Source organism: Emys orbicularis, chromosome 2 (genome assembly GCF_028017835.1).
Source record: "Emys orbicularis isolate rEmyOrb1 chromosome 2, rEmyOrb1.hap1, whole genome shotgun sequence".
Lineage (NCBI taxonomy): Eukaryota > Metazoa > Chordata > Testudines > Emydidae > Emys > Emys orbicularis.
The window spans coordinates 162873339-162895007 of NC_088684.1; the positions used below are offsets into that span (position 1 = coordinate 162873339).

General features: G+C 45.3%; 1 protein-coding gene across 1 annotated transcript; it reads left to right on the forward strand.

Annotated features, from left to right (window-relative positions):
* The first annotated feature begins 1015 nt into the window (after window positions 1-1015).
* On the forward strand, window positions 1016-15330 carry LOC135874956 (carboxymethylenebutenolidase homolog). The gene is made up of 5 exons (XM_065399911.1): window positions 1016-1230; window positions 2134-2241; window positions 8501-8643; window positions 10511-10602; window positions 15151-15330. Exons 1-5 carry the CDS (start codon window positions 1016-1018, stop codon window positions 15328-15330), a joined length of 738 nt encoding a protein of 245 aa, XP_065255983.1.
* Window positions 15331-21669: the final 6339 nt, after the last annotated feature.

Genomic DNA, 21669 nt, shown 5'->3' on the forward strand with positions numbered 1-21669 from the left:
CTCAAATCATGGTCTGATAATGGACCAACCTTAAGTGCAGGCAGTGCTACCAGTGCCACCGGTAATATCGTCACATCTTTATTCTGGAATTACTGTTTCTCTGATGTTGATCTCAAATTTACCTCCATAGCTAGAGAGAAACTGTTTGGGTTTGTGATATAAGCCTACAAAGGTTGATGTCTGCCTCCACCCATACTGGCTAAGGGTAAGGTTTTGTTAGAGTTATTTTTAGTAAAAGTCATGGACAGGTCACGGGCAACCAACAAAAATTCACGAAAGCCCGTGGCCTGTCCCTGACTACTACTAAAAATAACCGGGGGGAGGAGGGGCGCTGACTGCTGCGGTGGCTGACAGCTCCAGCCCCTGCCACCGCCACAGGGGCTGAAGTTAAAGAAGTCACAGAGGTTTATTAAAGTCAAGGCATCCGTGACCTTCGTGACTAAATCATATCCTTAACTATCGGATATATACTTCCTGATTTGCAGTTTACTATCCATGAACTTGACCAAGTGTAGGAATACCACAAGATAACCAGTCCAAATCCACATGCCTTGTTACTGACAACTTCCAGCATTTTCTTCATGTGAGGTTCTTACTGATTCACCATCAGATTGAGTTATAATGGGTCTGTTTCTCCTTTCACACCAATGGAAATCAGGAGTAACTGCTTTGAAGTTAATGGCATTGCATAAGGGTAAAAAGGAGTGATATTAGAAATAGACCCCAAATGTTTAAGTTGTGTATGTCAATCTTTAACTTTGATTTTTTTTTACCTTCCTTTCTTTATTTTCAGGTTACTAACATGATTGGTTGAGACCTATTCAAAAAGTTTCTCACTTTGGAACATTACCATTCAATTTTAATTTTCCCTTTCAGATATGACATATTAAAGTTATTCATTAATGTTATAACATCACTCAATGTAATATTTTCTGCAAATCCAACTTGTATTTAATTTGTTTTATGCTAATAGTTTAATATCTTTTTTCATTTCTACTTTACTTTAGTTTTTCAAATGACTTCAGATGCTCAACCTTTCCTATATGATATTGGAAAAAGAACTGATTATGTGGGCCTTGGACATGAAGAGCAAGTGGAGCACATCAAGGCATATGTTTGCAAACCATCTTCTGTTACGGACAAAGCTGTGATAGTGATTCATGACATATATGGATGGCAATTCCCAGACATTAGATACATAGCTGATCTAGTGGCAGCTGCGGGATACGTGTAAGCATTATTGTTTTACTGATTTCTTCCCAAAGAGATGCACTCAGGTTCACCAGATTCAAATTTCCAAATTGTGTTTTCCATACACAAGGAGAAATCATGTCATTTCAGTCTGAATTGCTTATCTAAGAATAAAGGACACATAAAAGTGGTACCTCCCTGACAGATCCCAGGGTAGAATAGGTTTTCTCAGTTCAGGCTGCGACAATTCTCGGAACATAATGGCGGCATAAGCAGAGTTTTGAGAAATGTCAAGTTGCAGTGCACTAACAAAAGGTTGCTGTATTTGAATGTCTAGCAGTGTGGGTGATTTAAAAAACTGAAACTGTTTTAAACTGAAATTTAATTAGAAATACAAACAAGAAATGAATATTCATGTTAGGTTGTGCAACTGCTCTTTAAAACAAAACGTCTTTGAGCCTAGACAACATGACAATATTTCTTTTAGCTTTCATTAGCAAAGATGTAACATGAGAGAGAGAGTGTGTGCATAGCGATGAAGATTTCTTTTAAATGCACTGGCCTTTGGATTTGATTTTTAAAGATAAGGTGATATAGCATCAGTTTATTTTTCTACAGAAACACTATATTTTTTTTAGAGAGACAAGGTGGGTGAGGTAATACTTGTTACTGGACCAACTTCTGTTGATGAAAGAGACAAGCTTTCAAGCTTCCACAGAGCTCTTCTTCAGGTCTGGGAAAGGTACTCAGTCTTACTAAATCTTGCTAAGTAATTTTCTGACTACTGGGATAGCATGATGATTAGGAGCTGATACTGACACTAACCATGTGGGTGACCATTATGGGGCAAAATAGGGATGAATGAATATTTAGGTGTCCATAGATTTTCCCTGTTGCTGTTGCCTGGACCTAAAAGTTGACTCAATTTTATTTTTCATACAGAGCCATCTGCCCAGACTTTTTTCTGGGAAAAAAACCTTGGACATCCGCTGATCACTGGGCTGAGTTTCGTGACTGGTTGAAAGATCACGATCCCACAAAAGTGGATAGGTAAGATGTATATTTATGCTGGAAATTTCAAAGCTTCATGGGCACCTAAACATAAAGATATGGACTTAATTTAGCAATTAAAGAGAATGTATGTGCCTTTAGGTAGCTGCATGGGCTTGCTCTGATGTAGCTAGATCAAAGCTAGCTTGAGTAATAACAGCAGTGAAGCTGCTGCAATAAGGGTGGCTGCAACGGCTGGCCCTGCCTGCCCAGGACTCTGGGTACATATTCAAATAGCCCCCATCCATGTTGGCTTCACTGCTATTGTTATTCAAGCTTGCTTTGATCTACCTATCTATGGTGTTGCAATCACTCCTCCGGATTACAGAGTAGACAAAGCCTGTGTGGGAGGGAGCATAACAGGAGTTAAAGGTTGAAAAGTTAGGACATCTCTGGGCATACTGGGGGTACGTCTACGCTACCCACCGATCGGGGATCGATTTATCGCGTGTAGTGTAGACATGACAAATTGATCCCCGATCGCTCTCCCGTCGACTGCTGAACTCCAGCTCGGCGAGAGGCGGAAGCAAAGTCGACGGGGGAGCGGCAGCCGTCGATCCCGCGCCGAGAGGATGCGAAGTAAGTGATTCTAAGTTGATCTAAGATACTTCGACTTTAGCTACGCTATTCTCGTAGCTGAAGTTGCGTATCTTAGATCGATCCCCCCCCAGTGTAGACCAGGCCTAAGAGAGGAGAGCTGCTGTACCATGTTCTTCCTTGGGGCCAGGTCAGTGCTTCAAGGATGCCTGGGGGGAACTGCAAAAGATGCCTACTGAAGGGGAAAGAGGGTTACTTCAAAACTGTGTGATCACAAAGGGCTTTTTATTTTTCAAAAGTGTAAGGATGTGGAGGAAGGATTACAGAAAGGGAGGGAAAACTAGGAGTGAGGGGAATTGCATGGATTTCATTTATATGTAAAAGTGCCATGAAAGGTGCTTATTTTTTAACTTACCAGTTATCTGACCAATGCCCTGGTGGTCTCCTGCTGGCTGGGCACCCAGACATGTGCGAGTGTCTCTTGGAAAGTAGGATGTGAGTCTGGGCTCTCCCACTTTGTGGAGATGGTGGCATAATTACTATAGCCACCCAGGACCAGGGCACACCAAATCTCTAAGGTACTAGTAGGACGCCGGGTGTACCGTGACTGGGGCAAACACTGAAGGGGCTTCAGCTGCTACACCCTGGAGATGTTAGACCTGGTGGGTCCCAATAATCACTCCGATGTTTGGCTAAAGTGAAGGGATATTTTACGAGGGCTGGCAAGAAAGGGAAGGATTGCAGATACCCTAGGTACAGTGGCTTAAACAATTACAGCTGAAAGTGAAACAAAAGCAGTTCCTGTCTGGGCCTCTGGGGGCAGTCCAGTCTTCAGGCCTATTGCCAGGGATGCCCTCTCCAATCCAGTCTCCCTCAGAGCAAATAGGGACTTGCAGATTTCCAGGCTAGGATCTGTTAGGGGTGTGTCTCACTGGGACCCCTCTGCACTGGCTCCCTGCCCAGTCTCTGCTGCTCCTCCACAAGTCTTGCACAGACCTGCTCCCAGTGGCAATGTATGGCAGTTGTACCCTGTGCCTCAGTGTCATAAACATACAGCTAAGGGTAGCATAAAATCCCTCTTTACCCTGTAAAGGGTTAATTCCTCTTTTACCTGTAAAGGGTTAAGAAGCTCAGATAACCTTGGTGACACCTGACCAAAAGGACCAATAAGGGGAGAAGATACTTTCAAATCTGTGGGGGAAGGTTTTGGCTGTGTCTCTCGGAGCCAGCCAAGAAACCAGGCAGGGAAATTACATCTTCTTAAGTATATCTGAACTAAGCATCTAGTCTTGCAGAAATAGTAAGTAATAGCAGAAAAGAAATGCATTAGATTACCTTTTGTTTTAGCTTGTGAATTTTCCCTGTGCTAAGAGGGTGGTTTATCCCTGTTTTTGTAACTTTAAGGTTTTGCCTAGAGTGGAAATCCTCTGTGTTCTTGAGTCTTTTGTCATTCTGTAAAGTACTTACCATCCTGATTTTACAGAGGTGATTCTTTTACCTTTTCTTTAATTAAAATTCTTCTTTTAAGAACCTGATTGATTTTTCATTGTTCTTAAGATCCAAGGGTTTGGGTCTGTGTTCACCTGTACCAATTGGTGAGGATATTATTCCCAAGCCTCCCCAGGAAAGGGGGTGTAGGGATTTGGGGGGATATTTGGGGAAGGTAGGGCTCCAAGTGGCCCTCCCTAAATGTTTGTTTAAATCACTTGGTGGTGGCAGCGATACTAAGGCTAGAAAGGAATTTGTGCCTTGGGGAAGTTTTTAACCTAAGCTGGTAAAAATAAGCTTAGGGGGTCTTTCATGCGGGTCCCCACATCTGTACCCCAGAGTTCAGAGTGGGGAAGGAACCCTGACACTCAGCTTTTGCTGCAGCCTGCTCCGCACACAGTTCCTGGGGCTTGCCCCCTGCATCCAGAGTCCCTGCTGCTCTTGGCACCATGTCACCACTGCTTCCTCAAAAGTGCCAAGTCTCTTCCTGGGTCAGGGTCTTTCCATACAATTTCTGCCCCTTCCTCCAGCCAGACCTGGGGAAGAGCATGTGCCATGGGAGGGGAGTTGGTGGGAATGGTAGTTCCTGCTTATCAAATTCAGGATAGTGGGATGGGGGAAAAGGTTGTAGTTCTGTAGCGGGCATGTCTCAGGAGGAGGAGATGCTGAGCCTTGCCTGGCTGTGCTTCCAGATGGTTTATGTGCTACAGAGTTGGGGCCAAATGGAGAGATACAATTCTGTGTTGGGATGAATGCTGTGGGGCTGGAGTTGGAGTTGCCTGGTGGTGCACTGGAGTAATTTCCTCCTTATGCTCAGATCCACTGTAGTAAGTAGTGAAGTAAAGGACTATCAGTTTGGTGTCAAGGCTCATGTATCACTCCTCTATTGGCTCCTGTCTCTTCCTTTGCAATGGCCATGTCCTCTTCAAGGGTAGCTGGAGTTGCTTCTGGAGAGGTCCTGGGTCACAGCAGGGAGCTCTTGTAAGAGGGTTGCTCTGGTCTACATATTTTACACAAGGAAAATGGTGGGGGGAGGCAAATCTTTATTACTGACCGACATACAGACCTCAGCCACCTGCTTGAATGACACTGTTGGCAGGGCAAAGTGTCTGCTGTGCTCTGTTAACCTTGTAAGGGCTGTGGTTTGTGCTTCACCGTGGGATGGACTGTTGTGTTCACACCTGGGAATGCTCTGACTTTCACATGTGGAGCTGCAAATCTTGCCACTTGGTGAGGGGCATTTTTGATAAACACCCCACTCTTGGCTGCAGTGAGTCTCAAGAGTAGCAGTAGGAAAAGATAATGAGAACGTGATCTTGTGAGCAATATAAACATGCTATACCCTGCCCAACATACTGACCTGAAAACAGCTAGTTCATTTGGGTGGTGGATAATCCCCACCTGCTGGATGGATTGTAGCGCCATTGTCTCTGCCTGAGAGAGAGTTTGACCTCCCCTTCTCCCCAACCACAGTTCCTTTCTCTGGCTTTGGCACACACACATGCTGTCGTCTTAACCTCTGTGCAGAGTACCAGCCACTTCCCAATGTCCTCCAGACTACTCTTGTGGTGTCCCACAGCTTTCACCCCGCCTATCACCTGTATCCATAGGTACTGAGGCCTGCTTTGATCTTTCTCCAAACTCCAGGTGGAAAGGAGGCAAAGTTTTCCATGAATCAGTTCTTCAAGTAGAATGCTCCCATTCTCTGTCAGCTGTTGTCTGCCCATCTCACATGACACTTTCCTTTTCCAGTAGCTGATAATAGGATTTATTCTCTTGCACAGCTCCTAAGCAAAATTTGCAGGATTACCTTAGAACATATTAAAGAGCATGTTTCTTGTGGCAGGGGAATATCGATGCCTGCAGAGGAAATGATCAGCTGAATGCTGATTCAGTGTGTCAATGGGAGGTCTGTCTAACATACATCCCATGTATTTGATGCTTCCTTGACATATCTTCCAATACATTCACTTTACACAGTGTGTACATATACTAGTGAATTAGTATCTTGTCATTGCATGCCAGTGCTTGATTTCTGAGGGGAGCTTTCAGGTCCTTTCTGCAGCTCTTCTCTAAGTACTTTGAGGAAGACATCTATCTACTTCTGATTAAATGTATCACTTTTAAACAGCAAATGAAATGTAGGTACAGTTATCTGTAGTCCATACTGACATTTGCAACAAACCAGCTCCTGAATTCAGGGAGGCACTGTTAGTTCTTCAGTGTCCATCAGGAGAGCCTGAAACTTCAAGAAATAGACAATAAAGCCAGAGTGACACCCATCCAGGGCCGGTGCAATCACTAGGTGAACTAGGCAGTCGCCTAGGGCGCCAAGTGGTTGGGGGCACCAAAAAGCGGAGGCACCGGAGAGCCAGAGCGTCGGCTTGTGGGGGCGGCGAGCCCCAGCCATGGAGGAGCCAGCTCGGCACAGCGGGGTAGCAGCCCTGCAAAGGCTGCGACGCCGCTAGCAGGGAGCAGCCGTGCCCCCCGCCCCTCTTGCCCATGCGCCCCCCGGCTCTCCCCTCGCCTAGGGTTACCATATTTCAACAATCAAAAAAGAGGACAGGGGGAGAGTCGCGCCCTAACCCCGCCCCCATCCACTCCCTCCTACTTCCCACCCCCTGACTGCCCCCCTCAGAATCCCCAACCCCCCCCACTCCTTGTCCCCTGACTGCCCCCTCCTGGGACCCCTGCCCCTAACTGCCCCCCAGGACCCCACCTCCTACCTAAGCCTCCCTGTTCCTTGTCCCCTGACTGCCCCCTCCTGAGACCCCCCCACCCTAACTGCCCCCCCATGGCTGGGGCTCGCCGCCACCACAAGCGGGACGCTCTGGCTCTCCGGTGCCTCCAGAAGGCGGCTCCTCCCTGCCGAGCTGCTGCAGCAGCCCAAGCCCGGCAAAGCCAGTGAGTGGACTCGGGGCGGGGGCCACCGGGGTGGGGTGGTGAGGGGAGGGCTTGCGGGGGGGCTGTGCACCCTCCAGGGGAGTTCAGAGGGCAGGGAGGGGGGAACCTGGTCCGGGGAGCAGCCCCTGGACACAGCTGGCCCCTGGGGTCTATAAAGTCTCGTTGGGATTTGCCCCTCAATGAACCGATGTGCAAGGGGCGCAAGATAGAAGTTTCGCCTAGGGTGCAAAATATCCTTGCACCGGCCCTGATCCATCTACTCTGATGACAGTGACTGATGGGCCACTAAGCACTTCCATAACCTCTTAGGAGTAGCTCAGTGCAGCCGGCCTATCCCCTACTCCTGCCAGCACAGCTTCCGACTACACAGATTCCAGAATCTATGTGTATAACAATATTACTGAATTTTCAGAACAGATAGTTGCTGAACATTTACCTTTTAGAATTCTTTCCCAAAACAATGTGCAGATATATAAACTTACCTATCAGTTTGGGCACCGAGTTTTGAAAATCTGGCTTAGTATATGCAAATACATTTAAAACTTAAAAAATGAGAAATCAGACTCTTCTGAAAAATAATAAAATGAAAATATTTTCAAACTTGTTGAGACTTCTGCAATTAAAAAAAAAGAATTGACCATGGTATACATTAAAAACACTTTTCAAATTTGTTACATTAGCCTTCATATGCAGTACATGTGCCTTTTTGTATAGTAGTTATTGTCAGTTTAATTTTGGAAAAATGTTTAGTTGGATAATTGTTTAACATTCTGTCAAGTGGTCTTGGCTGGAATTATTTTATGCTACATCACAAAGCATGAGGTGGGTCATAATATAGTCATGTAATTTGTTTACCTAAATAACTGTTTCATTTTTACAGAATCAAGCTAAGCCCTTCTGCTCCCACAAGCCATCATGTAAAATTCTGTTTGCGCACATTTGCACTTGCTTGCATGTTTTGTTCTTATTAGTTCCCTTCTGGGTGAAGTAATTCTTAGTCAGTTCTCCTAGAAATGGCACGATAGCTCCCAATTCAGATAATTATTTCAGCCCATGATTAATTTACTCTACTTAAATTCTACTGAAGCAAATGTTTAACTTTAAGCACATGCTTAATTGCTGTCCAATATAGGGATACTCTTCTGAATTAGGGCCATACTTGCAAACCCATATTTAAGAATAGCAGTACCTAATCTGGGGTTGGAATAATTTTAAATGACAGAAGGAGAAGATGGGGACAATTTTATGTACTTTTGTGTTTTCTTTTTAGATTTTTCAGGTAGTGATTCTACTATAGATTTCTTAGTTCACTTTTGTTTATATGTCTTAGGGAAGCTGATGTTGTCTTGAAGTATCTAAAGGAGCAATGCAGTGCAAAGAAGATCGGTGTCGTTGGGTTTTCCTGGGGTGGAATGGCTGTACATCACTTGATGCTGAAAAATCCTGAATTAAAGACTGGGGTGTCCCTCTATGGTAGTGAAGATTGCATGTAAACTTGAGCAGGCTCACTTGATTATATGGAGTACATATTTTAGATGTTGCTCTATATAGATTTCTATAACTATTCCATTTACAGGTGAGCTGCAGATTTAAATATAACTATTTATTTCAGCAATATTTGCTATATGTTCCCACTAACTAAAGGGACAGTCAGTATTTTAGATGTTCACAGAACAGAAAATGTCATTTTTCATTTTTCACCGAATGTCCTCACCAGCTCCATAACTGCTTGGAAAATTGCGATCTTTTCCCCCCAAAAATCTTTTGTTTTTCATCAGAATAAAATATGTGCTAATCTGTGAAATATACTAAGGCCCTGTCTACACTAACACTGTAAATTGATGTAAATTACACTAATTAAGTATCAGGGGATAGCCGTGTTAGTCTGTATCTACAAAAACAACAAGGAGTCTGGTGGCACCTTAAAGACTAACAGATTTATTTGGGCATAAGCTTTCGTGGGTAAAAACCTCACTTCTTCGGATGCATAGACTCTATGCATCCGAAGAAGTGAGGTTTTTACCCACGAAAGCTTATGCCCAAATAAATCTGTTAGTCTTTAAGGTGCCACCAGACTCCTTGTTGTTTTTACACTAATTAAGTTATGTAAGTTATATAACTTAAGTCAATGTAACTTATATTGACTGAAAACGGTGTCTACACTACGCTATGTCGATGGGAGAGTGCTCTCTCGTCGACTTATCACATCTTCACCAGATCCACTAAATCGATACCGCTGCATCAATCACAGTGGTGCTGATTTAGCCCGTAGTGAAGACTAGCCCTAAGAAACAAGTATTTCCTGATTTCCACTTGACTGGCTCTACGCTCCAGCAGGGTACTCTGCTCTCTGTGTTGCCATGGCATAATGCATACTGGGATATCCCAGAGCACAAGCAAATAACTTGGGGTATAAGTGGTCTGAAAGAAGAAGAGGTAAGCTGTCCGTTGTTCACGTTCATATGTTCATGTGCTGAATGCCCAGCTGAGCCTAGTTAGTAGGGACATTTCAGGAAGTTAGACTGGACACTTGGCACAGACAATGGCAGAGAGGACTTCTGCTGCCTGTTCTGAGGGGTACATATGCCAACTGTTAAGGAGTTTCACGATGTGGGAGCCATGTTAGTTCCCTGGTACAGCAGCAACCAAGAGTGCTTTCTTTCATCTTGTTGGCAAGGAAGGTACAGCGTTTCCTTTCGGATATGGACCTAGCCACATTTATCCATGCCGTAGCCACTTCCAGTTTAGATTGCTGTAAAGTGCTGAATGTCAGTATTGAGGACCACTCAAATTTCATTGACTGCAGAATGCAACTTCTCTTATCTGCTTTGTGGTGCTTCTTACATATTGGCGCTCCATAGACTGAACTACCCCCAATTGGAAGCCATTGCCAAGAGTTGCTGATTTTTAAAGCCCTATCCATCTTGGATCCTGTCTATCTTACATATCATCTTTCTCCTTATGCTCCATCCCAATTTTTGGGATGAGTAGGGGGCTGTTTACTCTAAAGTTTGCTGCCCTCACTGGTCCCAATAACCCACCTTTGTTGACATTCAGGATATCTTGCCAGGCCCATGTACTTGAATATGCAATCTTTCACTTGCTGGGTTGGCTTGAGGAAAGCTGAGCCTCTTGAGGTTCTCCAAGTGTTTTTTTATGCTATATTTTACCCTGTGTGATTTTAAAGCTGATCTATGTGTGCATATAGCATTTGTGACAGAACATTTTTATAATGAAAAATAAATATTGCTGAAGCAAATAGAAATTTTGTATTTAAATTCACAGCTCACCTTGAAAGATGTGTCACATGATTTAAATACTCTCTCAAAATGTGTTATAGGAATAATCAGGGACTCTGATGACAGATATAATTTGCTGAACCCGACGTTTTTTATTTTTGGGGAAAAAGATCACACCATTTCGTATGACCAAGTAAGTGCCTCAAAACAGATTTCTCTTTTCCTGACACGCTTTTATCTTATAAGGCAGAATTCTGGCTACTGGGTATCTGTGTAGGCCTGCCAGGAAACCCATGGGGAGGTAGGAGAGCAGAGCAGTAGGATTTTTCTGCCTATATTTTAACTTCTCCTAGAGCTTACAGAGAAGCCACTGTATAGCTTCTCTTTCAGGGGGATTGAACAGAAACATGGTGGGGCCAAGAGTCAGCCTCTTTGTATCACAGCAAGCAAGGGCTGAACATGTACAAAGAGACTCGAGTGGGTACAAACCATACACTTTAATCACTTGGATATTTGTGCTGCCTCTTAGCGGGCACAGGGTTAAGCCACTGAATTTAGACTCTGGAGATAGAGGTTCCGTTCTCAGCCCTGCCCCAGAACTCTCTGAGTTACTGTGAGCAGGTCACCTAGTCAGTCAGGGTATACTGGGAAAATGCACTAGGTTAGAAAAGTGGTAATGAATATATTTTACTTAACTTGGGGGAGGAATAGCTCAGTGGTTTGAGGATTGGCCTACTAAACCCAGGGTTATGAGTTCAATCCTTAAGGGGGCACTTAGGGATCTAGGGCAAAATCAGTCCTTGGTCCTGCTAGTGAAGGCAGGGGGCTGGACTCAATGACTTTTGAGGGTCCCGTCCAGCTCTATGAGATAGGTATATCTCCATATATTTAACATACCTGTAAACCTTAGGCCTTGGCTAGATGAGGAAATATAGTGTTTTTTTAAAAAAGGAATGATGTAAGATTAGCTATAATTAACAATACCTAGCTCTTACATAGTAGCTCTCAAAGGAGGTCAGTATCCTTATCTCCACATCATAGATGAGGAAACTGAGGCACAGGGAAGGAAGTGGCTTGCTCAAGGACAGGGGCAGAGCTAGGAATAGAACCCAGCTCTCCTAAGGCCCACTCCAGTATGCTATCTAGTAGGCCGCACTGGCTAATTAGTATGTTTCCTAATATAATGCATTTTCCCAGTGTAGACATAAGTGACTATGCCTTGGTTCCCTCTGTAAAATGAGGATAATACCTCCCTACCTAACAAAGGTGCTGTGAGGGTAAATTCACTAATGCTTGGTAGGCACTAAAATACTATAATGACAAGGGCCACATAAGTACATTAATAGGAGTCAAGAGCCTGGTCTGCACATAAATTCCCTGTCTGTGCAGTGACAGTGATGGCACATCACCACAACACCATAGTTTATGCTGTAGGAATAATCCATAAGTGGGAGAGGACTGGCAGCAGGGCATTCTGAAGCCCCAATTCAGGAGTCCATCCCTATTCAGGAAAGCATTTAAACACACACTTCAGTGCTTTCCCGAATCAGGGCTTCAGAAAGGATTCCCTGGCTCTGAAACTTGCTTCTCACCTTGATTTGCAAGCGCCTGGATTCGGGTATCGATCCTGACACTCTGCAAGTCTCAACTGTTTCCCCAGGTTTTTCCTGGGGAGCGGGAGTACTGGACTGGGGATGAGTTGGAGAGAGCAAGATGGAGACCTTTGGGAACAATGTATAGGAGACCTATTCTTCTCAGATGTACTTGACATCTTTTCATAAGAATGTTCTTTAACCCATCTAATGTGCCTACAGCATGGAATAGATGCATCAGGAAAATCTAAATTCCATACAAAAACTGCATTAAGAGAATCTTGAGGTGTAAAATGAAACACTTACACGACAGGAAATGCCAAAATTAAGGTTGGATGAACAACTTTGTGCCCTTATCCGTATGCATTAAGGCACAGGATGAAATCCATTCAAGTGTTGGTAATAACCTCAGTGGGGCCAGGATTTCACCCACATTGTTTAATTACATGATCATTATATTATTGTTGTTTAGTAGAACTCTTGCCTTATTTGCTGGGTAGTATGGATAGTGCTCAGTGAAGGAAGAAGCTGATCTATATTTATTTGTATTTGTATTATTTAAACGTGTGGATCCATGCCTCAGATATGGCTGTCCCTGCACTGACTGAACAAAACCTTCATTCACTACGTACTGTCCAATTTCTAAGGTGAAGGACACAGTACTCTTCCCTAGCTTCATTCACTTCACAATGCTATCTCACCCACCCTGCAAACTGAATAAAGCTTGGGCCCTTAGGCCTGGTCTACACTGGGGGGGGGGGGGGGGGGGGGGGAGGGGAGGAAGATCGATCTAAGTTACGCAACTTCAGCTACATGAATAACATAGCTGAAGTTGATGTACTTAGATTGACTTACAGTGGTGTTTTCACTACGGTGAGTCAACTGCTGCCGCTCCCCCGTCAACTCTGCCTGCGCCTCTCACTGAGCTGGAGTGCAGGAGTCGAAGGGAGAGTGCCCGTGGATCGATTTATCGTGTCTAGACTAGATGCGATAAATTAATCCCAGCTGGATCGATCGCTGCCCGCCAATCTGGCCGGTAGTGAAGACATATCCTTAGTATGTGATTACATACAGACTGCATTGTAGTGCATACACACAAGAGGGAACAATTAAGGTTGCACAGGACATATTACCTTTAATTTTTCTTCTAAGTGCTTTTATTTTTCAAGGTTTATTGAATGTAGTTTTTTAAATAGAAATTCCTAGGTTCTTAAAAAAAGGAAAACAAAAAATCCCCTAAAAGCTTCCATCATCTGTAATGTGCTGCACAGCAGTGGAACTTTCTGTCCTGCACTGTATGTGCTCTGGTGAGGCACCAAACCTAGGCTTCATTCCATACACTTCCCTATTTACATCTGAAAAAAATACATGAAAAGAATGTTCTGACTGCAAAGTAAAGGAAATTTTACAGTTGCTCATGCGACCTTAATTCAGACCCTTTGTGCACAGGAATTATGATACATTCTTTAATTACACAAACACATTATTTTGAGACCCTCCTTTCTCTTCCTTCCAACTAACAGACCTTCCAAATTCTTCAACAAAGGAGACAACTGCCTCCTTTGCTACCCAACCCTGATTCAGCCCCAGAGCACAGTTCATTCTGTTTACTGAATGAGGCAGGGATCCTGTGGGAAAAATAGTATGTGATAATGTAGTTAGAGACTGTATCATAATGCATATGCACAAAGAGGCTGAATTAAGATAGCAAAGGGGACCTTAATTTTCTAATTTCTGAGTGGGTTGGCTTTGCAACCTTAACGTTCTTTTAACATAGGATTGGGTTTTTTAATGTAATATATATAGTACAAAAGGAAGCAGGACCTCTTTACAATCCTGCCTGCTTACATACTCACCTTCATAGATAATACTGCACAGGCATCTGCACAGGTCTACACATTAAAAATGAAATTCCCCTTCACATCTGGCCCATGCATGTGCAACTGTAGGTACATCCACACTTCCAGCTCAAGGAGACATACCCATGTTACCTCTGATCGAGCTAGTGCACTAAAAATAGAATGTAGCTATGATTGCATGAGCAGCGGGAGGGTCTTAGATAGGATTGTACTCAAGGCAGCTAGCCCCTCCCTTTTGACAGGGGTTTGTCAAGCTGCACCATTTCTGGCCTACTCTGTGATATTCCCAGCAAGCCAGACTGCCTAAACAGGACAGAGTTTGCGCTTTGTTTTCTCTTTGAATGCTAAGAACAATGGAATTGCCAGCAATTATGAGTTACCACATCTTTTTTCTAATCAAGCACATTTATTCTTATGGTGAAAGCATTATAGAGCAAATATAGTAAAAATAATAAAAGAATCTACATACTGCTAAAAAGCTTACCAGAGATCACCTCAACTCGAGCCTCTGGCTCTGGTAGGTATCAGTCCTTCAAAACTCACAACTGGGTTTTCCCCATGGTTACAAGTTCATAACTGTCTCAGATTCAGAGCCAGAACAACCATGAATAGTTCAGTCTTTCCTTTATACAATGTGGGCTTGTGATACTGGCCTCACATAACAGGTGATCCACAGACAAAGGCCTGCTCCTCAGGGTGTAACTTCAAAGGCTAGATTTTTGCATAACCAGAGGTGCAGAATTTGCATTCACCTTGCCTGAGATATTTCCCAGGAAATCCACTTCCCATGTATTGTCCCAAAAGCTCATTCTTATCTGGCACATTGTTCAGTAGAGTCCTTTGATCAATCAGGCCTTATATCAGATCTCCCTCTACAGAGGTTACATACAATCCTGGCCCACAATAATACATAAACTTTGTATTTGGCACAATGAACCCCAAGGATACTAAGACTTAATTCACTAAGGTTTTTTAAGGATATGGGAGGAAATTGCCATATCTTTCAGATTTCAGAGGGATAGCCGTGTTAGTCTGTTTCAGCAAAAACAACGAGGAGTCTTGTGGCACCTTAAAGACTCTCAGAGTCATATTTCAAATATAAGTTTTCTTCTTTATTAGTAAAGAGCCTGTAAAAAGAGCTTGGGTAATAAAATCTGGCCTGAGTGTTAGATAAGTAAAGAAGATATTGATCACATCTTCCAGAAAGCCAAACAATGGACAAACTGAGAGTTGACAAGTTAAACAAAAATTAAAAACAACACAATAATGGAAGGATGCTCTGTGTTGCAGATCATCTTACTGGAGAAGAAACTGAAACAGTACTGTCAAGTTGAATATAGAATTAAAGTTTATCCTGGACAAGTTCATGGCTTTGCAGAGTTAAAGCCAGAAGATATGAAACCTCGAGATAAACCTTACATTGAAGAAGCAAGAAAGGATATGATGAACTGGCTGAAAACATATGTTTAACAGAAATATAAAGTCTAGTCTGTAAAACAATATAAAGTAATATATTTGGGGGATTTAAAAGTAGTAGTTGATTGAATTATATTTTACAGAAAATATAAAGGTCCTATTCCTATAACTTTGAAAAAGAAAATCTGTACTGTTTGTAGAGAATTTACAATAATTTAAAATAGTAACTTTTTCATTTGTAGTTCTTAATGTTTATAATCTGATTTCATACTGAATCATTGTTGAATGAAGAAATCATTAAGCATTAAAAACTTGTTCAAATTCAGCCTATCTTAATATAGTTATAATCTGCTGGAAAAAGTTCTCCATTTTGTATGGGGCATATTCTTTTCATGATCATATTTTAATTACAATTAATATGAATGGAAATTGGTCATGCATTGAGAGTGTGGACTCCTTTGACCTATACTATCATGACAAAAGTGACCATACATCCTAAATTCACCAGCACAGCCATGTTTTTTCTATATGATATCCCAGGAAGTTTTTTTGGGACACCTGCAATGTCCCGCTTTTTCTTTTAATAAGTAAAAACATTTTTTACTAACAACTACAAAACATTTATACAAGACATATTGCTGTACTTAGTAGAATTTGCTGTTTGTGTAGTAGGAAGGAGCAGTCTAGCTGAGTATGGTGAACAGAGAGCAACTGATGTGAAGAGACAAATCAAATGACTGCAGACACTGTCAAAAGGTGTTGTTCTGCAAACATGAATGACACCAGTCGAGTGTTCATTATAAACTCATTCAGAACACTAAGCCACTGGAAAAAAATTCTTCCACTCTAAGAAATATGTTCATGTCATGGCTGAGTCAGAAGCTAGCACTAGTGCACTTTTTTTTTTTAAATAATTCTGTAAAAGTATTTTGCATGCTTAAAAATTACACCTCAAAAGTGCCTCAGTATTTGATTTTGACAATAAGGTCTCCTTAATCATTTAGATATATCAGATGTCATGTTAGCTTCATTGTTTGTTTCATGTACTGTCAAGCTCTTGCTGCCAAAGGAAAGCATGAAAACTTCCACCATTTCCTCCTTTAAGCTGTTAAAATACTGAATTGCCTTAAAGATTTAAAGAACCGCCTTAAAGACTGCCAATACTTCTTTGCTTTTTGTATCACTTTACGATAACATTTCTTCAGAAGCCAGTCCTATGTTTACAATGGTGCCAGGCACCGCAGAAAGGGCCCACACAGGTGCCCGGACTGTGGCCCTACCCCCACTCCACCTCTTCCCCTGAGGCCCTGCCCCCACTTTGCCTCTTTCCCCCAAGGCCCCACCCTCACTCCACCTCTCCCCAGCCCCGCTCCGCCTCTTCCCCCAAGGGCCTGCCCACCGCTCGCTCCTCTCCACCCCCTCCCAACCCTGTTGCTTGCACTTAAGGCAGGGAAAAAGTGCCCTCCCATGGCCACCCCATTCCAGTGCCCCTGTTGCCAGGTGTCTGTTTTTTTACTGGAAAGTCCAGTCGATAGTCCAGTTACAGGAGTAACTGCAGCCTCCCCACCAGGAGGGTGGGAAGAGCAGCTGCTGTTGCCTGGAGGAGCTGCAGCTCAGTTGGACAGAGAGAGAATTCACTCCCAAGGACCCTGCTTTGGCAGATAGAGGTAGGTACTAGCTTCATGCTGCCCTGGGGGATCCTATCTGTCCCCCGCCACCCCGCAGTACTTGCCCGACTCCTACCTCGCTCTGGCAGGGCACTGACACCCCCTCGCCCGCCCCACTCTTCTTGCCCCTTGCCCATTTCTCACTCCAGGGACCAAGCCAGGCAGCCCCCTGCCAGTCCAGCCCTGGGATCCCACAGCTCTGCTGGTGCCCCTCACTCCCGACCCACAGCCCCGATAGCCAGGCCCTGGGCTCCCACACAGCTCGACTGGTGCCCCTCACTCCTGACCCACAGCCCAGCCCTGGGCTCCCCCTGCCCCGAAATTAAGGAATAGTGATAGATGAAGGCAAAAAAAAAACAAAAAAAAAACCCAACCCCCCCCCAACCCACCTTTTACAGAACAGTGAGAAGAGCCTCAGACTTTTCTACTGTTGTTACTGGAAGTTGTGCGTTTTATCCTCTGTGCAGATATTGAAATCTCAAGGTTTTTAACTCGAATCCAGCTCTGGTATATATACAATATATAGTTTTGTTTTATAATTATGTAGCGTTTGTTACCATGTCCAGAAGTCTTTGATTTTAGGATTCCAAAGAAATTAAACACTACTCTTATTGATCAGATTAAGATATTATTTAGTAATAAATGTAATTAAGGTCTGGCTTTAGAAAGTACTATGCATTGAGTGGTCAAAGATTGCATGGGGTTATGAAGGACCAAACTAGCTCATTTATGGGGAAAAGTTTCTGCATATTTATGCCTGCATTTCTTGGAAGTGGATAGTTGGTCCATGTGATTAAGTTTTCTTGTTCGTCAGAAAGAAAGTATATGGATATATAAAGGCAAAGCATACAATGGCTTCATTCACTTTGCTTAAACCTCTGGGTTTGGGAGGAAGATGGAGAGGATCAAGTGATGAGGAAGGGGGAGGAGGGAGAGTAGTGAGTGGCAGGGTCTGTGGGAGGACGACGACGACGACGACGATAGGGTGGGGGCAGGACCTCAGGGGGAAGAGCTTCCGGCATTCCTGCTGTAGTGTCCCATGGGGTCCCACAAATATATTTGAGGCCGAGCCCCCAAAAGGTTAATCTAGCAAAGCAGCTCTTACAAAATGAAATGCTAACTTGACTCTTTAAATTCAGAGTAGAAGTGGAGGATTTCTAGAGTGATCAGCAGCTGAACTCTTCTCTCAATGGGGGGTAGATGAATGTCCTGTACGTACACCACATTTATCAAAAAAACTTGGAAATAGTGTTACATCGAGACAAATAGACAAGCAGAGAAATGCCATCAAGTTGAATGGGACCTAGCTTTGCTCAGGCAATTAGTAGTTGTTTCTAGCATGGCTAAGTTTAGAAAATTTCTGCTGCACAGGGTATTGGAGAGAGGGGTCAGGAAGCTTTTCTTGATCTGGAAAGGGGCACCGGTGTGATATATTTGGGAAACCTTGATTTAGATGAACTACAGCTCCATCCTAATGCAGCAGCATTCCCTTCAGCATTCCCATTGACAGCCCTTTGTTCCCCAGGGCAGGAATTTTCAACGCACACAAAGAGTGAAAGGAGCATGTCCCATTTACTTTCACTGGGCCTGGTGTGCCTAAATTCCCTAGGCACTTTAGAAAATCCTACCCCCATGCAGTCCCAGCAGTAGCTCAGTCACATTTCCCTCTGCCTTGCCTCATTTATTGCCCACGCACTACTGCTCCCTGCCGCTCTCACTTCTGTTTTCTAGGCTGGAAATACTGCTTCGTTTTACACCAGTGGGAGTCAGACTCATGCTCTTTCTCCTGGGTGCTGAAAATGGAGGACTACCGGCTATTCACAAGCTATCTCCCAGTTAAATCATTTGGGGGTAGCCATAATCACTGAGGCAGCAGGTTGAGGGTGACAGGGCTCGCCCCCATTAGGAATGAGCATCTGCTCCGAAGACAGAGCCTAGCAGCGATAGTATGGTACCTTTCCCTTGGCCGTGCAGGGCTGTAAACACGCTGCTCCCTACTCAGTTAAGGGCACAAGGGTGTCCTTCACCTCTGACTGCCAGCGGCTGGGATTGGTTGCCCGGGGTGGCTCACTGAGTGATTGCCTGTTCTGAAGCAGCTGAGCAGTCACGGTCAGACGGGATACCGGGCTAGCTGGACCATTGGTCTAGCCAATCTGGCCATTCTTACGTACAAAATCGTTCCATGCTGGGAAGCTGCTGGCCCCACCCTGCTTGGGTCCCCCTGCCCTCTCCCTCCTATTTTTCTCTGTGGTTTGGTGCCGCCTGTATCATAAGCACTGGCAAGCGCAGGCGCCGGGCAGTGGGGGCTGAGCCGAGGGACCGAGGTGCTGGGGGCGGGGTGCATGCACCTTGCCAGACGCCGCGGGCTGCGGAGCGAAGGAGGTGGACAGGAGCACGCAGAAAGCGCAGCGCCCTTGCTACGGAGCCAGCCGAGTCTCCTCCTCCCGCCCGGCCGCTGCTGTGCGTGTGAGCCGCTCCCCGCTAGCTGCGCTAGGCGGAGTCCGGCAGCGCTTGGCTGTGGAAGGGGCGATCGGCGCCCTGAGCTCCAGGTGGGTGGCGGGGCGCAGCAGCGAGGCTCCTGCGGGGCCGGAGCCAGGGTAGGGGCCAGCCACGCAGCAGCCGCTCCCCTGCGGGACTGGAGGGGGGGAAGCTTCAGGCCAGCCAGGGCTTGGCCCCGGCTCTCGGGAACGGCCCCTCGCAGTGGGAAGCCCCACGTTCAAGCCAAGTCGCTGTGGCTGTGAGCAGGGACACGGGCCCGATCCCGCCCGCCTGCCGCCACGCTGCAGTGATGCGCAGGCTGCGGGGGAAACGCGCGGGTATGAAAGGAGCCCAGCTGTGATCACAGGGGCAGGCAGGAAACACAATCAGCTGCCAAGAGGGTGTTGTTGCTTTTTGTTCACACTAAAACCAAGCGGTTTGGGAGTAGTACAGGTCACCGTGCCACCCCAGGCACCAAGTTGTGCCCTCCTCCCTCCAGCCAACCGGGTCTGGCCTGCAGGGGACCAGTGTGTCAGTGCCCACTTATGTGACTTGGCCACGGGGCACTCAGTGCCTTGCCTGATCATCAGCCCTGCTATCCAGACAGGTTCTAGGACAACAGAGTTTGCTCTAGGACAGGGGTCGGCAACCTCTGGCACCTTGCTTGCCAGGGTAAGCACCCTGGCGGGCCGGGCCAGTTTGTTTACCTGCCGCGTCGGCAGGTTCGGCCGATCACGGCTCCCACTGGCCGTGGTTCGCCGCTCCAGGCCAATGGGGGCGGCGGGAAGCCGCAGCCAGCACATCCCTCGGCCCATGTCGCTTCCCACCGCTCCCATTGGCCTGGGACGGCGAACCGCTGACGTGGCAGGTAAACAAACTGGCCCGGGCTGCCAGGGTGCTTACCCTGGCGAGCTGTGTGCAGGGGTTGCCAACTCCTGCTCTAGGACAACAGTGTCTGTCTCTTAACAGCCCCCGATTACTTTCGGCTTTCTAATAATGCCAGTAAAATGGGTTTCCTAAGAAAGTAGGAAGGGGGAGAAGTCACTGGCAAAATGTTTCTATTGGTTTTCAAATAAGCACAAAATCCACAGAAGAAAGGAGACAGCCAGCCCCCCCATACTGTTACCAATCCCAAGTTTAGACTGTCTTCCTGTTGGCAAGTTTTGTTAAATTATCACTTTAAAACACATCTTGGAAATATAAATACACCTCTACCTCGATATAATGCTGTCCTCAGGAGCCAAAACATCTTACCACGTTATAGGTGAAACCGCGTTATATTGAACTTGCTTTGATCCACCGGATGCGCAGCCCCGCCCCCCCGGAGCATTGCTTTACCACGTTATATCCGAATTCGTGTTATATCGGGTCGCGTTATATCGAGGTAGAGGTGTATAGTATCTTTCCTACAGTCTGTATCCCCACAGCAGAATGACAGAGGTGGGAAGGGCTGTAACTGTGACAGCCTCCACCTTGACCATCACTGGGGACCTCCACAGCTAAAAGCAGGGGTCTCTACAGCTTGCACTCAAGATCCAAGTGTTGTAATCGCGGGCTGTAACAAACTCCTATCCTCTGTAGATCAGATACAGAGGCGGACACATAACTGGCACTGACCAGTAAGGTTACATAAACTAGTTTTGCAGAAGAGCTCACTGGCAGTTTTTCAATTAAGGTTGGTTGTTTTTCTAAAAGCTATGCTCTAGGAATTATTTTGAGGGAAGTTCTATGGCCTGTGTTATACAGGAGGTCAGACTGGATGGTCACATTGGGCCCTTCTGGCCTTGTAATCTATGAATCAGTGAAACCTATTTGTGCTGTAAGGGCTAAATCCTCCTGCACACACCGAGCCTGATTGGCCAGGTGTAGTGCAGGGGATTCCCAGGGGTACTTGGGAGGAGGCAATTATCACCCCTTCCCCTCTCCCAGATTGTGAAGCAGCTACAGAGCTCCTGTGTAATGGCTGCTGTGGCCCTTGGGAAGTTGCTCCCATGTCCCAGCTCTGAAAGTGCTAATGGCTGATGGATCTGCATAGTGATTGAGCCACTGGTCCTTTTCCTTCCTGCCCCACCTCTAACCCCCAAAACCTTGTGCATGGGGACAGTCAGGGAGCTTGCAGGCAGTGTGCAAACTCCATGTACATGTTCCCCAAATTGCGTTCCTTTCCCCATACTCCATTTTTGATTCAGACAGGAGCAGGACTTGCCCGAAGGCAAGAATAAGATTTTGTTTAATGTGTTGTCACTTT

Excerpts from the sequence above, each read along its gene's own strand:
- LOC135874956 (XM_065399911.1), top strand. The coding sequence starts at position 1,016 with ATGACTTCAGATGCTCAACCTTTCCTATATGATATTGGAAAAAGAACT. Across the intron at positions 2,242-8,500 it reads GATCCCACAAAAGTGGATAG|GGAAGCTGATGTTGTCTTGA; the intron begins GTAAGATGTATA and ends TATATGTCTTAG. Across the intron at positions 8,644-10,510 it reads GACTGGGGTGTCCCTCTATG|GAATAATCAGGGACTCTGAT; the intron begins GTAGTGAAGATT and ends AATGTGTTATAG.